The following is a 17,414-nucleotide window of genomic DNA, read 5'->3' as shown; positions in this document are numbered from 1 at the left end:
TCACCCAGGCTGGAGTGCAGTGGCGTGATCCTGGCTCATTGCCGCAACCTCCACCTACTGGGTTCAATTGATTCTCCTGCCTCAGCCTCCCGAATAGCTGGGACTACAGGCATGTACCACCACGCCCGGCTAATTTTTTTGTATTTTTAGTAGAGATGGGGTTTCACCGTGTTGGCCAGGCTGGTCTCAAACTCCTGACCTCAGGTGATTCACCTGTCTTGGCCTCCCAAAATGTTAAGATTACATGCTTGAGCTACTGAACCCAGCCACTTTTTACAGCTTTATTGAGATATAGCTCACATATTATAAAATTGTATGGAGACTCAAGTGTACATATATTCAGTGGTTTTTAGCCTATTGAGAGTTGAACAATCATTTATCAGACTGTATTTTTAAAAGTACCCATCTATATGCTGTTTATCAGAGATATAAACACATACAAACAAATTAAGATGGGAAAAAATATATTACAATTTATCTTAAGAAATCTAAATCTAGACAGGGCGCGGTGGCTCACACCTGTAATCCCAGCACTTTGGGAGGCCGAGGTGGGTGGATCACAAGGTCAGGAGTTCGAGACTAGCCTGGCCAACATGGTGAAACTCCGTCTCTACTAAAAATACAAAAATTAGCCGGGCATGGTGGTGGCCGCCTGTAATCCTAGTTACTCAGGAGGCTGAGGCAGGAGAATAGCCTGAACAAGGGAGGCCGAGGTTGCAGTGAGCCGAGATCTGGCCACTGCATTCCATCCTGGGAGACAGAGCAAGACTCCATCTTAAAAAAAAAAACAAAACTAAATCTAAAATATTAAAAACCTGAATCGAGCAATGGGAATGTGTTGTATCTCTGTGTATGTGATCTCCATCACAAATATGTTTTTAGTATTTTGATAACTGTACCTCAATAAAAGTGGCTTGCTTTGCAATCCTTTGTATATGGATTTATGCATTAAAAAATACTATTTTAAGAAGGGGTCCACAGGTTCCAGACTGCCAACAGTGTTGATGGCAGAGACAAACACAAAAATAAGAAACTTTGTACTTAAGAAACTCTTGAAGATATACACAAGGAAACCTAAGCAAGAATGTTCAGAGTAGCACTGTTCACAAGAGCAAAAAGGAGAGTGGATCAATAAATTGAGGTATAGTCACTGACAGATTTTTCTAAAAGTCCTTAAAATGACAAAACTGGAGTTACATATATAAACATGGACAAATTTCTTAATCTAAATGGTGGATACATGGGTGTTTGATAAAATAGTCTTTAGATTACTATACACCACCACCACTACACCATACTGTTTGTTTTGTTTTGTTTTGTTTTCATTTACCAATGTGAAAATTTCATGGATCATCACCAGTCCAAATACTGGCTGGCATTTAGGAACCAGTGCTTCATACCATCCTGCTTCCAGCAAAATCCATCCAAAATCACACTTATTAGTCAGCGACGGTGTTAGGCACAACACAAATTCCTTAGGAAACCTTTCTCCAAACCACCTAGTTGAAATTAATTTTCCCCTCCTAGTCTCCACACAATTCCTGTCAACTCTCTACTTACCAAATTTCTGAGTTATATTAAATACGGTCTGTGCATACCTGATTTCTCAAGTGTAAGTCCTTTAACGGCTGAGGCAGTGCTTTGTGTTTCACAAGTTCTCAAAACCATGTCTGTTGGGTTTGATTTATTCACTTCTACCCACTGCGAAATAAATCCTCAACACTGGCTTAAAAGCTGTATTTTCATCTTTAGTATCTATACTAAAATAAAATCTGATTACAAAAATAAAACTTCCCATTGTAAAACTTAAGATTTCTACTATTCATAATCTCAAGTGTACCTCTTCCTATTTTATACTGAATAATGTGTGAAAAGTATTTTATATAGAATAATGCAAGAAAAATATAAGAAAATAACTTTGAACAATGTAAAACAAGATATATTTATTCTGAAGAAATTACATATTCATGTTACCATGTTTGAGATTATGATCATTTTGCACACTGGAATACAGAATGATGTACGAGTTAAGTATGCCCCCTAATGACTGAATAAATACTTTAAAAGCCAAAAAACAACATTCAGAGAGTGTAAGAATATGGTCCAAACAAATGTACCACTTGAAAACCAAATGTGCCTTTACCACGCAAATGGGTTTCATAAAAAGACCTTGGCAGATCTTAAATATATTTAAGAGAGAATTTATTGGAGAAAAGAGAGACCTGAGAAGAAAGAAGGGCAATTTTAGAATTTACTGCCCAGGGTCACCACATTAAACAACTTTAGGAAGCATCATTCACATTATAGTATACATCAGTGGTTCCCAACTGGGGCAATTTTGCCCCTCAGGGAACATTTGGCAACGTGTGTGGAAACAGTTTTGGTCATCACAACCTGGGGTAGCAGAGACGTTACTGGCAACTAGTGGGTAGAGGCCAGGGATGCTGCTAAACATCTACAACGCATGGACCAGCTCCGTAAAACAAAGTATCTTCTAGCCAAAAATGTTAAAAGCGTTGAGGTTGAAAAATTTTGCTCTACAGTGTTCCTTCTCAAGTCATGCAGCAGGGCAATGCTATGAGTTTTACCCAATAAATATTGTCAAATAAAATTTGACTGGCTTGAACTTTGTTGAATGGGTCAAAGAAGGATTAAACCTCTGAAATCCAATGTAAAAATTTTTTGCCATCTTCATTTGGGCTAGAAAACTGCAGTCTATACAGTTTCATATCTTCACCTTTTATCTCTATTCTAGATGATACAATCTGTGCACAAACCCTTGATCAGCTAATGATACTTTTTAAAGATACTGGGCTTTCCCATCATACCTGTGTTTCCATTTCCATCATCTTTTGTTTTATTTCTCTTATTTCTGCCTGTGTTTCAGCTTCTCTAAGTCGAATGGTCATCAGTTCATCTTGTAACTCATTCATAGCATTTTTCTTCGGTGGGTCTTTCCATTTCCCAGTAGTACGAGCTAAGTGGCGCTAAAGCATAAAAAATTATATTGCAGCAAGTACTCTCAGTATCAAAATAAGAGCTAATATTACTGAGCACTTATTTCAGGCCTGTGCTATATAAAACACTTTCCACACATTATTTTATTTAATCCCTAGAAAATTCCATTAATCAGGCACTATTATCATCTGAATAAAAGGGTTTCATAAAAAGACCTTTGCAGATCTTCAGCATATTTAAGATAAAATTTATTGGCCAGGCACGGTGGCTCACACCTGCAATCTCAGCACTTTGGGAGGCCGAGGCAGGCAGATCATCTGAGGTCAGGAGTTCGAGACCAGCCTGGCCAACATGATGAAACCTCGTCTCTACTTTAAAAAAAAAAAAAAAAGATAGAATTTATTGGAGAAAAGAGACCCAAGAAGAAAGAAGGGCAATTTTAGAATTCACTGCCCAGGGTCACCACATTAAACAACTTTAGAAAGTATCATTCACATTATTGCCATTATTGGTTCTCAACTGGGGCAATTTTGCCCCCCCAGGGAACATTTGGCAATGTGTATGGTAACATTTTTGGTTTTTCACAGGTAAGAAAATGAACACTATGATTAAATAACTTCAGGAGTATCACACAGCCAGTGCAGAACTGGGACACAAACTCAAATATAGTTCAAATTTTTTTCTCTATATACTGCAGATTAATTCTTGAAAAGAATACAATTTTCACTGTAATTTTTTTAATGAGAGATTTTTCATATTATCTTCAATGAAATCCCAATAAATTAGAAAAAAAATGGGGCCATCCTTAAGGAAGGAATGTTAGAAGTTAAGGGCAGTGTTTCTCAAAGTATCTGTGATAAAGTACAAATTTTGTCTTTTTTGTTTTAAAATTTCAAGTTTAGGGCCGGGCGCAGTGGCTCAAGCCTGTAATCCCAGCACTTTGGGAGGCCGAGACAGGCGGATCACGAGGTCAGGAGATCGAGACCATCCTGGCTAACACTGTGAAACCCCGTCTCTACTAAAAAATACAAAAAACTAGCTGGGCGAGGTGGTGGGCGCCTGTAGTCCCAGCTACTCGGGAGGCTGAGGCAGGAGAACGGCGTAAACCCGGGAGGCAGAGCTTGCAGTTAGCTGAGATCCGGCCACTGCACTCCAGCCTGGGCGACAGAGCGAGACTCCGTCTCCAAAAAAAAAAAAATTCAACTTTATTGCAATCTGATACTTTGTAAAAACACATTTTAAAAAAAAGGCATGATAATGTCAAGGCCTAATTTCGGTCCTTATATAGAATACGTATTTTGTTACTTGTCAACATTTCCCTCATACATGAATAAATTTGTGGTCATATACCAGATAAATGTCATTTATTTGGTGAGGTAACTAAGTTACTAATTTATACACTAAATTTATAACGTTTCTGGATATATATATATATGTATATATATATATATATATATAACATTTATAACCAGAAACATCTTCTGGTGTTTCACACTAACCATTGTTAATGGACTTAATATCAACATAAGATAAAATATGTACTATATAGAATATTTTTACAGTTTTTCAGAAAAAGTTATACAAGGCACAATGGTACAATGACAAAAATATGATCTGATGTCTACTGTATCTTTTATTTTATTGTAAGAATCAATGAGGGAGAAACAGCTTAAAAGCACTTTCAGTTTATAAATACTCTCAATTTTGACATTAAACAGGGTCTCTCTCACTTTAAACTCATCTCCTACTGTAGGTCATCAGGTACTTCAAACTCTCACATATTGGAAATTTGGGTTTTACTCTCTTTTTAAAAAGCACGCAAAATATATTAAAATACCTGCCAGTGTTCCTCTAAATCCTTGACTTGCTGTCTAAGTTCTTTCAAACCCATAATGGCTTCTGCTTCCCTCAGTTTCACAGCAATGAGTTCTTCCTGAAGCCTTGCGATATTATTCTCATCAGGAAGGGAGTTATTCCTCTAAAGAAGAAGAAAATTTAATTTGGGATTTTTAAATTTAAGGAATAAAATACAGCACACATAACAGCTATTTTGTTCCACACTTAAATGTATTTAATTTTATGCAGCTGTACTGAAATATAATTCACAAACTCTGAAACTCACCCTTTTAAAATACACAAGAGTCAGTGGTTTTTAGAGTATTTACAGAGTTGTTTAAACATCACCATGATCTAATTTCAGAATATTTTGATCATGCAAAAAAGAAAACCTATACTCATCACCAGTCATTCTACATTCTCCACTTCCACAGCCCCTGGCAACCACCAATCTACTTTTTGTTTCCATGAATTTGCCTATCTGGACATTTCTTGTAAGTGAAATCATATGTATTTATAGCTTTTTGTGACAACCTTACTTCACTTAGAACAACGTTTTCAAGGTTCAATCTTTTTTGTATGCCAAATGATATTCCACTGTATAGATATACCACATTTAATCTATTTATTCATCGGTTAATACAAATTTGGGTTGTTTCTACTTTTTGACTATTATAATGTTGCTATGAATATTGGTGCAAAAGTTTGTGTGTAGACTTAGGCTTTCAATGTTCTTTTTTTTTTTTTTTCCCTAAATATATTTTTTTTTTTCTTTTTTTTTTTTTTTTATTATACTTTAAGTTCTAGGGTACATGTGCATAACGTTTATATCATGTATAACTCCCCAATGCAATCCCTCCCTCCTCCCCCCTCCCCATGATAGGCCCCAGTGTGTGATGTTCCCCTTCCCGAGTCCAAGTGATCTCATTGTTCAGTTCCCACCTATGAGTGAGAACATGCGGTGTTTGGTTTTCTCTTCTTGTGATAGTTTGCTAAGAATGATGGTTTCCAGCTGCATCCATGTCCCTACAAAGGACGCAAACTCATCCTTTTTGATGGCTGCATAGTATTCCATGGTGTGTATGTGCCACATTTTCTTAATCCAGTCTGTCACAGATGGACATTTGGGTTGATTCCAAGTCTTTGCTATTGTGAATAGTGCCGCAATAAACATACGTGTGCATGTGTCTTTGTAGTAGAGTAATTTATAATCCTTTGGGTATATACCCAGTAGTGGGATGGCTGGGTCATATGGTACATCTAGTTCTAGATCCTTGAGGAATCGCCATACTGTTTTCCATAATGGTTGAACTAGTTTACAATCCCACCAACAGTGTAAAGTGTTCCTATTTCTCCACATCCTCTCCAACATCTATTGTTTCCTGACTTCTTAATGATTGCCATTCTAACTGGTGTGAGATGGTATCTCATTGTGGTTTTGATTTGCATTTCTCTGATGGCGAGTGATGACGAGCATTTTTTCATGTGTCTGTTGGCTGTATGGATGTCTTCTTTTGAGAAATGTCTGTTCATATCCTTTCCCCACTTTTTGATGGGGTTGTTTGTTTTTTTCTTGTATATTTGTTTGAGTTCTTTGTAGATTCTGGATATTAGCCCTTTGTCAGATGAGTAGGTTGCAAAAATTTTCTCCCATTCTGTAGGTTGCCTGTTCACTCTGATGGTAGTTTCTTTTGCTGTGCAAAAGCTCTTTAGTTTAATGAGATCCCATTTGTCAATTTTGGCTTTTGCTGCCGTTGCTTTTGGTGTTTTAGACATGAAGTCCTTGCCCATGCCTATGTCCTGAATGGTACTACCTAGATTTTCTTCTAGGGTTTTTATCAATGTTCTTAAGATATACTTAGGAGTAGAACTGCTGGCTCAGATGGTAGTTATTCTTTGTTTAACTTTTAAGAAACTGCCAAACTTTTCCAAAGCAGCTGTACAGATTTTCATTTCCACTAGCAATGTATGAGGGGAACTGTACTTAATTTTGAGAACACAGAAATCTAACTCTGATTTGTTAATAAAATACTAATCAAAGTTACGGAGCAACAGGATTAAAAATTTTTTCAATATGGCAATAAACTTACTAACCTCTGATCAGGACTCCAGATAAAGCATGAACATCATTTACTTTTTAAATATTTATAGAAAACAGTAGTCCAAAATCTGTTTTTGTTGTATTTCCTCACTGTTATTTTTGAGAGAGGCATCAAATCTCTGTGTATTAGTCACTATTTACATCAACAGTCAAGAAATTAATGCAAATTAAATAATTTAACAATTGATTCAAATGAAACGACTGAAATTAAACAACTTGATTCATGGATACAAGACTTATTTATTTATTTATATTTTTCCATAAGTTATCAGGGTTCAGATAGTAGCTGGTTACATAAGTTTTTTAGTAGTGACTTGTGAGATTTTGGTGCACCCATCACCCAAGCAGTATACACTGCACCTTATTTGTAGTCTTTATCCCTCACTCCCCTCCCACTCTTCCCGTCAAGTCCCCAAAGTCCACTGAATTATTCTTATGCTTTTGAGTCCTCATAGCTTAGCTCCCACGTATCAGTGAGAACACACGATGTTTGGTTTTCCATTCTTGAGTTACTTCACTTAGAATAATAGTCTCCAATTTCATCCAGGACAGTGCAAATGCTGTTAATTCATTACTTTTTATGGCTGAGTAATATTCCATCATATATATATGCACCACAGTTTCTTTATCCACTTGTTGACCAATGGGCATTTGCGGTGGTTCCACGATTTTGCAATTGTGATCTGTGCTGCTATAAACATGCGTGTGCAAGTATCTTTTTCAAATAATGACCTTTTTTTCCCTCTGGGTAGATAGATACCCAGTAGTGGGATTGCTGGATCAAATGGTACTTCTACTTTCAGTTCTTTAAGGAATCTCCACACTGTTTTCCATAGTGGCTGTACTAGTTTACATTCCCACTAGCAGTGCAGAAGCGTTTCCTGTTCATTGCATCCATGCCAACATCTACTGTTTTTTGATTTTTTTTGATTATGGCTAATCTTGTGGAAGTAAGGTGGTATTACATTGTGGTTTTGATTTGCATTTCTCTGATCATTAGTGACATTTAGTACTTTTTCTTCTCTTTTCTTTTTTTTTTTTTGAGATGGAGTCTTCCTCTGTAGCCCAGGCTGCATGGACTGCACTGGCACGATCTTGGCTCACTGCAACTTCTGCCTCCCAGATTCAAGCAATTCTCTGTCTCAGCCTTCCGAGTAGCTGGGATTACAGGCGCCTGCCACCATGACTGGCTAATTGTTTGTATTTTTAGTAGACACAAAGTTTCATTATCTTGGCCAGGTCTTTATTATTATCAAGGCTGGTCTTGAACTCTTAACCTTGTGATCCACTCACTTTGGCCTCCCAAAGGGCTGGGATTACAGGCGTGAGCCACCTCACCCAGCCGATGTTTAGTATATTTTCATATGTTTGTTGGCCATTTGTATATCTTCTTTTGAGAATTGTCTATTCATGTCCTTAACCCACTTTTTGATGAGAGTATTTTCTTCTGACTGATTTGAGTTCATTGTAGATTCTGGATATTAGTCCTTTGTCAGACGTATAGATTGTAAAGATTTTCTCCCACTCTGTGGGTAGTCTGTTCACTCTGCTGACTGTTCCTTTTTCCGTGCAAAATCTCTTTAGTTTAATTAGGTCCCAGCTACTTATCTTTGTTTTAATTGCATTTGCTTTTGGGTTCTTGGTCATGAAATCCTTGCCTAAGCAAATGTCTAGAAGGGTTTTTCCAATGTTATCTTCTAGAACTTTTATAGTTTCCAGTCTTAGGTTTAAGTCCTTAATCCATCTTTTAAGTTGATTTTTGTATAATGTGAGAGAAGAGGATCCAGTTTCATGCTCCTACATGTGGCTAGCCAATTATCCCAGCACACGGATACAAGATTTAGATCAATTTCCCACCATATTAAAAGATAAAAAGGACACAGGGTAGTCCAGTATCAAACTTCTCCGTAGAGTTACCAAGAGATCCAAAATGAGGCCTTAGGGAAAGCTCCCTAGGTAAACAGGTAAACTGAGGCAACACTGAGATTTCAAGGCCTGATTCTATGAACTTTTCTATCTCTAAATATCTCATGGTACACATGCAAATTTCTGCTCACAGGGATGATGAAATGAAGTTATTCTCACCATTACACATTCTTATGATGGACTTTAAATATTTTCTCAGTTGAAAACCAAAAATCTACTGCATATCTATTTAAAAGATTGCTGGAAGCAGAAAAAAAGAGAATGCTGCATGAAGAAATTACCATAGGAAGCATGCTACCTTCCAAATTCCTTTCTACTTTATAACGTGAAAAATGAAAAACACCACAGCCACTTACGAAATCCAGTTTTGAATGGAATCCAAATACACTTCTATCAAATATTCAAAATCTTTCTAACTGCAAGACACAGATTCTTCTCTAAATCATGTAACCCAGAATACACCTAAGTTAGAGACCAAATATTCTGTTAGCCATTTCTTTCAGCACTCTTGCTGGCTTTTTTTCTCAACAAATCGAAAGAATACATTTTCCAGAAATATAAAAATAGCAAGGAGCTTTCTAGCAAAATTATTCCATTACTGTTTCTCGTTACACTTGTCCTATTTCATTAAGAAAATGGTTAAAAATACCTGAGAGTGTTATGTCCATTATCTATCAGGTTTTTGGATTCAGTAGCTAGCTATTACCTAAGAGTAAAAAGGAACTAACGACACAGAGCACAGGCCACCAATAAATTTACAGATGAGAAAACAAGAGATTCAGAGTTTGTAATCTAGAACTTTTAAATCTGAAAGTTATAAGAAACCTGAAGTTCTTCTATTCCCATTACTTATCTGATCTTTGATGTTCTTCAATATCCTTGAAAAGAAGTAAGTTAGCTTCTGTAAGTACACTCAGGCTAAAAGGAACTTCCTACATATCCTGAGGTAATTTGTTCTAGATTGGACAGTTCTAACAACTACACTCAGATGAAATTTTCCCTGAAATGTCTATGTATTAGTCCTATCTCTTCCACATGAAAATATTGCAATATTTGACGACAGCAGTTAATTTCTGTCATCCGAGTTTCTCTTCTGCAACATTTAGATACTCTTTTTATAAAAATTATTCTGGTCATTTTCCTCCAAAAGGGCTCTAATCTCCATTTTTATCCTTAAATATGGGGTTTGATTAGTATGAAGGCAACAAGGAAAAACTGGCAATTTTAAAAATCTTTTTTTCTTTTTCCTCTTAGTAACTAATATGTAAGGCTTCTAATGTATAAAAACACCAAGTCAATTAAATTGCTCAGTAAGTACTTAATTAATATCACATATCCCCTCTAATCTGGAAGTGACTGCATTTGTGTAGGTTTCTTACCTTCTCTATATCCAAGACTTTATCCTGCATCTCTTTTAGTGCACACTGAGACTCAGCTTCACTCAGTCGGGCTTGGACCAATTCCTTCTCTAGCTGTAGCACAAAATCTTCATTGTAGTTGGAACTGCATTTATGCTAAAGGTTACAGATACACACTGAAATTTCATGGAAGTATAAACATGTATATACAGTAAAAACAATGCAACTACATAATACAGTTATATTAAGGGCAACTAAATAGGAGAAGTTCCATCTACCCAATATTACCAATGTATCTCCTCCAATTAACTTTTCCAGTGAGTAAAAAAGCCCAACTTTGATCTGTATAAAGATGACCACATTATTGGGCTTTGATAACTAGTTATTACACTGATCAAATCTGATTCATATAAGATAAACATCTCCTTTTATCCGTCCACCCATCCATATACAAAGAATTTGTTCTGACTTTACAGACCTACACCACACAATAAATAGGATAGCAATTAGCCACATGCGGCTACTGAACATTTGAAATGTGGCTAATCAAGATTAAAACAAGCTTTAAGTATAAAATACAAACTGGATTTTGAAGACTTAATATGAAATTTAAAAATCTCAATGATTTTTATATCAATTACATGTTAAAATAATATTTTGAATATACTGAGGTAAATAAAAATATTAATTTTACCTTTTTTCACTCCTTTTAATGTGGCTATTAGAAAATTTTAAATTACATCTGTGACACATTATATTGCTATTTGATAGTACTGTTATGTACTACAGAAGACATGTAAACATTACTCAAAAATATATTTTAATCTAATAGAAAAAAAACAGGGTACCCACAATAATGTGAACCATCTAAATTCCAAAATAACAAAATTGTATTTGTGCTTAGATATCTTCTTCAGAAGATATGCATGGTTTCCCAGCACTTTGGGAGGCCAAGGTGGGTGGATCACTTGGGGCCAGAAGTTCAAGATCAGCCTGGCCAACATGGTGAAACCCTGTCTCTACTAAAACGATAAAAATTAGCTAGGCATGGTGGCACACACCTGTAATCCCTGCTACTAGGGAGGGTGAAGCAGGAGAATGGCTTGAGCCCAGGAGGTGGAGGTTGCAGTGAGCCGAGATCGTGCCACTGTACTCCAGCCCAGGCAACAGAGCAAGACTCTTGTCTCAAGAAAAAAAGAAAAAAAAAAAAAAGATACACATAGAAATAACTGCTGGAAGCAGAGAAGACGCAGATGCTGCACGAAGAAATTAACCCCAGAAGCACGCCATGTTCCCATTTGCTTTCCTACTCTATAAAACATGACTATTGATGCAAACACTTAAGTCATCATTTTTAAGCCAGTGCCCACACAAAAGCTTCTGTACAGAAGCAATATGCAATTCATCATTATAAAATACTTTCTAAAATAAATTGTCTATTACTTCACATTTAATTCATGTAGTAAAGAAAATGTGGCAACTCAAAACTACAAAATAAAGTCATAAAAAACAATCTTCTACTGAACTAGCATGAATAAAGCACAGTTATTTTTACTCTTTAATACGTTAGGAACAAAACAGATGTCAAATTAGAACTATTAAAAATAACCAGATGCTTAATACATGGTACTTTCCTGCCCCAGTTACCCTAAAAGATGTGCAAATGAGGACTTTAATTCAATGCATTATACATTATTTCTTCTAGTAATTTTGATACTACTGAAACAATATTTCAATACGAGAAGAGAATCTGCAACAGACACATCATCTTAGCAAATACTTACCTTCTATCAATTAGGAAAAAGGCATTCTTTTGGAATGATCACATCCAAACTAGACGTGCCATAATTTATTTAATTAATTAGATCATAGTTATTTCATGGGTACTGGTAGAATTTTTTTGCCCTCAACTTAAAGCCCTGGCAACTGTAGTACAGGTTTGTTTGCCAAGACTTTATATTAGGAGATCCCCAAGAAAACATCAAAACTCAAAGGCTCATATGAGAATGGAACTCTTGATTGGAATAAACCAACTAATCCAATCAAGTACAAAAGGCTATAGTAATGTTGGGAACAAATCTTTATTAATAAAATTTACAGAGAGCTGAAATGCTCTGATAACAAGTCATTCTGAATAATATGTATCTTATGCTTTTTATACACTAAAACATATTATTTTAGTCTTCTGGATTAAAATAATTCTAAATGTATTATGTAATATTTTTGCCACTGACACAGTTTACAGAATATAATTCTCTTAATTATCAGGTCTTCATGATGATAGTCAACTAACACACTGCAAATTACACAGCATCTAAGGAAAAGATGCTGCTGTGAACTATAAATTGCCTGAAGCTAACCACTGTAGTTTCAATTTATTCTATTTTCCACAGGGGGAAAAGCAGTTTTATAAACATGTTTTACTGTTTGACAGAAATGACAATTATGATAGCAGCTAACATCTACTCACCATTTACTATGTGCCAGATACAAGTTAAGCACTTTATATTCTCCTTTAACCCTCACCACAATTACTACCTTACTAACAAGGAAACTAATAGGGTGCACCAAGGTCAAACAGCAGTTGATAGGGCTATTAATTGAGTGTTTGTATTACAGAGCCCATGTTCCTCACCTTTAAGCCATATAGGTGTTGAAGAGTTTAATATATTGTTTTAATATATACTGTTCTAAAAATCAATGATATAATATTAAAAAAATCCAAACTTCTAAAAAAAATCTAAGCATATAGATCTCACATGTTCTTGTATTAAGAAATTCCTAGAAGAGTGCATTTCATATTCAAGTGAGTAACTTGGACAAATACACAATTTGTTTTACCAAATGACAACTGCCACAATTATGATGGCTGGCAGTCTCAGCAAGGGGGGGCTTTTATTTAAAAGCATACAAATAACAGATTACTTCCCTATACTTATATCAAGTTAATTTATGTAAATGAATCTCATAATGTTTCTGTGATACCAGCAATCCCATTCCAATGAAACTGACAGAAATTCTTTTTAGTAAGCAGAGTCTGCTTTTCAATCCTATGTGCTTTTCTGGTGTTGCAAAAATTACAAAGGTAAAGGTAAGTTAGAAAGTTCTCAGTAATCTTTTTGCTTGTGTCTTGAGCTTAAAAAAAATCTTCAATATTTGAAGGATATAGGAGTAATACAGTAAAAGTAAATATTTGTATTGGGGGAAGTTTCTCATATTATTAAGTGAAAAAAATTGAAATTAGAAAAAGGGTTGTCCACACAAGTGTATCAAATATTGCTTGAATTTAAGTATACATTAAGCTTTTAACTAAGTTCAAGATATAACATTTATATGTTCTTTTCAGGAACCCAAACATTTCATGGAACCCTAGTCTCATCTCTTTTGTAACACTTATCACAACTCTAAAAAAAAATTGTGCAAGCTGCCCAAAGTAATTTATAGATTCAATGCTATTCCCGTCAAACTACCACTGACATTCTTCACAGAATTAGAAAAAAACTACTTTAAATTTCATATGGAACCAAAGAAGAGCCTGTATAACCAAGACAATCCTAAGCAAAAAGAACAAGGCTGGAGGCATCACGCTACCTGACTTTAAACTATAATACAAGGCTACAGTAACCAAAACAGCATGGTACAGGTACCAAAACAGACATACAGACCAATGGAACGAAACAGAGACCTCAGAAATAACACCACACTTCTACAACCATCTGATCTTCGACAAACCTGACAAAACAATGGGGAAAGGAACTCCTATTCAATAAATGGTGCTCGGAAAACTGCCTAGCCATATGCAGCAAACTGAAACTGGATCCCTTCCTCACACCTTATATAAAAATTTATTCAAGATGGATTAAAGACTTAAATGTAAAACCCAAAACCATAAAAACCCTAGAAGAAAACCTAGGCAAGGTATTACTCAGGACACAGGCATGGAGAAAGACTTCATGATGAAAACACCAAAAGCAATTGCAACAAAAGCCAAAACTGACAAATGAGATCTAATTAAAGAGTTTCTGCACAGCAAAAGAAACTATCATCAGAGGGAACAGGCAACCTATAGAATGGGAGAAAATTTTTTGCAATCTACCCATCTGACAAAGGTCTAATATTCAGAATTATTGAGGGAAACCAGCCCCCAATAATTCAATGTTATTTCACGTAGGTTCTTTTCTATTTCCCTAAGTGTCAGCCGGTCTCAGAAATAAAGGGAAAGAGTACAAAAGAGAGAAATTTTAAAGCTGGGTGTCCAGGGGAGACATCACATGTCGGCAGGTTCCATGATGCCCCCCAAGCCACAAAACTAGCAAATTTTTATTAGTGATTTTTAAAAGAGGAGGGAGCATACGAATAGGGTGTGGGTCGCAGAGATCACATGCTTCACAAGGTAATAAAATATCACAAGGCAAATGGAGGCAGGGCGAGATCACAGGACCAGGGCAAAATTAAAAATGCTAAAGAAGTTTCGGGCACGCACTGTCATTGATAACATCTTATCAGGAGACAGGGTTTGAGAGCAGACAACCGGTCTGACCAAAATTTATCAGGTGGGAATTTCCTCATCCTAATAAGTCTGGGAGGGCTACGGGAGATGGGCACTTATTTCATCCCTTATCTACCACCGTAAAAGACAGACGTCCCCAAAGCAGCCATTTTTGAGACCTCCCCTTGGGAATTCATTCTCTTTCTCAGTGATGTTCCTTGCTGAGAAAAAGAATTCAGCGGTATTTCTCCTATTTGCTTTTGAAAGAAGAGAACTATGCCTCTGTTCCACCTGGCTCTCAGGCAGCCAGACCTAATGGTTATCTCCCTAGTTCCCTGAACATTGCTGTTATCCTGTTCTTTTTTCAAGGTGCACAGATTTCATATTGTTTAAACAGTTTGTGCAGTTAACGCAATCATCACAGGGTCCTGAGGTGACATTCATCCTCAGCTTATGAAGATGATAGGAGTAAGAGATTAAAGTAAAGACAGGCATTGGAAATCACAAGGGTATTGACTGGGGAAGTGATAAGTGTCCATGAAATCTTTAAAATTTATGTTCAGAGATAGCAGTAAAGACAGGCATAAGGAATTATAAAAATATTAATCTGAGGAACTAATAAATGTCCATGAAATCTTCACAATTTATGTTCTGCCATGGCTTCAGCCAGTCCCTCCATTCGGGGTCCCTCACTTCCAGCAACACAGAATCTACAAGGAACCTAAACAAATTTACAAGACAAAAACAACCCCATCAAGAAGTGGGCAAAAGATATGAATAGACACTTCTCAAAACATGACATTTACATGGCCAAAAAAACATGAAAAAAAGCTCAACATCACTGATCATTAGAGAAATGCAAATCAAACCCACAATGAGATACCATCTCATGCCAATCAGAATGGCAATTATTAAAAAGTCGAGAAACAATAGATGCTGGTGAGGCTGTGGACAGATAGGAATGCTTTTACAGTGTTCATGGTAATGTAAATTAGTTCAACCATCATGGAAGACAGTATGGCAATTCCTCAAAGTTCTAGAACCGGAAATACCATTTGACCTAGCAATCCCACTACCGGGTATATACCCAAAAGAATATAAATCATTCTACTATAAAGACACATACGGCCGGGCACAGTGGCTCACACCTGTATTGCCAGCACTTTGGGAGGCCGAGGTGGGTGGATCACGAGGTCAGGAGATAGAGACCATCATGCTAACACGGTGAAACCCTGTCTCCACTAAAAATACAAAAAAATTAGCTGGGCGTGGTGGCGGGCACCTGTAGTCCCAGCTGCTGGGGAAGCTGAGGCAGGAGAATGGTGTGAACCCAGGAGGCAGAGCTTGCAGTGCCTGTGTGACAGAGCGAGATTCTGTCTCCAAAAAAAAAAAAAAAAGACACATGCATGCATATGTTTACTGCAGCACTGTTTACAACAGAAAAGACTTGGAATCAACCCAAATGTCCATCAATGATAGACTGGGCTAAGAAAATGTGGTATATAAACACCATGGAATACTATGGAGCCATAAAAAGGAATGAGATCATGTCTTTTGCAGGGACATGGAAGCCATCATTCTCAGCAAACTGACACAGGAACAGAAAACCAAACACCACATGTTCTCACTCGTAAGTGGGAGTTGAGCAATGAGAACACATGGACACAGGGAAGAGAGCGACACACACCAGGGCCTATTGGGGGTTGAGGGGGAAGAAGAGGACACTGAGAGGATGAGTCAGTATGTGCAGCAAACCACCATGCCACACGTATACCTATGTAACAAACCTGCACATTCTTTTTTTTTTTTTTTTTTTTTTGAGACGGAGTCTCGCTCTGTCACCCAGGCTAGATTGCAGTGGCCAGATCTCAGCTCACTGCAAGCTCCGCCTCCCGGGTTTAGGCCATTCTCCTGCCTCAGGCTCCCGAGTAGCTGGGACTACAGGCGCCTGCCACCTTGCCTGGCTAGTTTTTTGTATTTTTTTTTTTTATTTTTTATTTATGACATGGAATCTCACTCTGTCACCCAGACTGGAGTGCAGTGATGGGATCCTGGTTCACTGTAACCTCTGCTTCCCGGGTTCAAGCAATTCTCCTGCCTCAGCCTCGTGAGTAGCTGGGATTACAGGTGTGCGCCACCACGCCTGGCTAATTTTTGTATTTTTAATAGAGACAGGGTTTCACCATCTTGGCTGGTCTGGAACTCCTGACCTCCAGTGATCTGCCTGCTTCGGCCTCCCAATGTGCTAGAATTACAGGTGTGAGCCACTACACACAGCCTACAGTTTTTAAATTTTTTCCTAGACTTAATTATTACCTCATTTTTTTTTCTTTTTTTTTTTTTTTATTTTTATTTTTATTTTTATTTTTATTTTTTTTTTTTTTGAGGCGGAGTCTCGCTCTGTCGCCCAGGCTGGAGTGCAGTGGCCGGATCTCAGCTCACTGCAAGCTCCGCCTCCCGGGTTTACGCCATTCTCCTGCCTCAGCCTCCCGAGTAGCTGGGACTACAGGCGCCCGCCACCTCGCCCGGCTAGTTTTTTGTATTTTTTAGTAGAGACGGGGTTTCACAGTGTTCGCCAGGATGGTCTCGATCTCCTGACCTCGTGATCCGCCCGTCTCGGCCTCCCAAAGTGCTGGGATTACAGGCTTGAGCCACCGCGCCCGGCCTTTTTTATTATACTTTAAGTTCTAGGGTACATGTGCATAACGTGCAGGTTTGTTACATATGTATACTTATGCCATGTTGG

At 37.2% G+C, this 17,414-nt stretch overlaps 1 protein-coding gene across 7 annotated transcripts in view; it reads right to left on the bottom strand.

Moving 5' to 3' along the window:
- The window catches only part of EVI5 (ecotropic viral integration site 5), a 271,308-nt gene that overhangs the window by 113,781 nt on the left and 140,113 nt on the right, over nucleotides 1-17,414 (bottom strand). For all 7 annotated transcript variants that reach the window (XM_033200700.1, XM_033200699.1, XM_033200704.1 and 4 more), the window contains 3 exons: nucleotides 10,201-10,335; nucleotides 4,796-4,936; nucleotides 2,829-2,987 (listed from right to left, as the gene is read on the bottom strand). In XM_033200700.1, coding sequence (XP_033056591.1) covers nucleotides 2,829-2,987; nucleotides 4,796-4,936; nucleotides 10,201-10,335 — 435 coding nt within the window. The remainder of the gene's footprint in view (nucleotides 1-2,828; nucleotides 2,988-4,795; nucleotides 4,937-10,200; nucleotides 10,336-17,414) is intronic.

This window comes from Trachypithecus francoisi, unplaced genomic scaffold (genome assembly GCF_009764315.1).
Source record: "Trachypithecus francoisi isolate TF-2019V2 unplaced genomic scaffold, Tfra_2.0 Lachesis_group5, whole genome shotgun sequence".
In the NCBI taxonomy this organism is placed as follows: Eukaryota; Metazoa; Chordata; class Mammalia; order Primates; family Cercopithecidae; genus Trachypithecus; species Trachypithecus francoisi.
The sequence above is the reverse complement of the archived record's forward strand: the minus strand, read 5'-3'. Positions and strand labels throughout refer to the sequence as shown.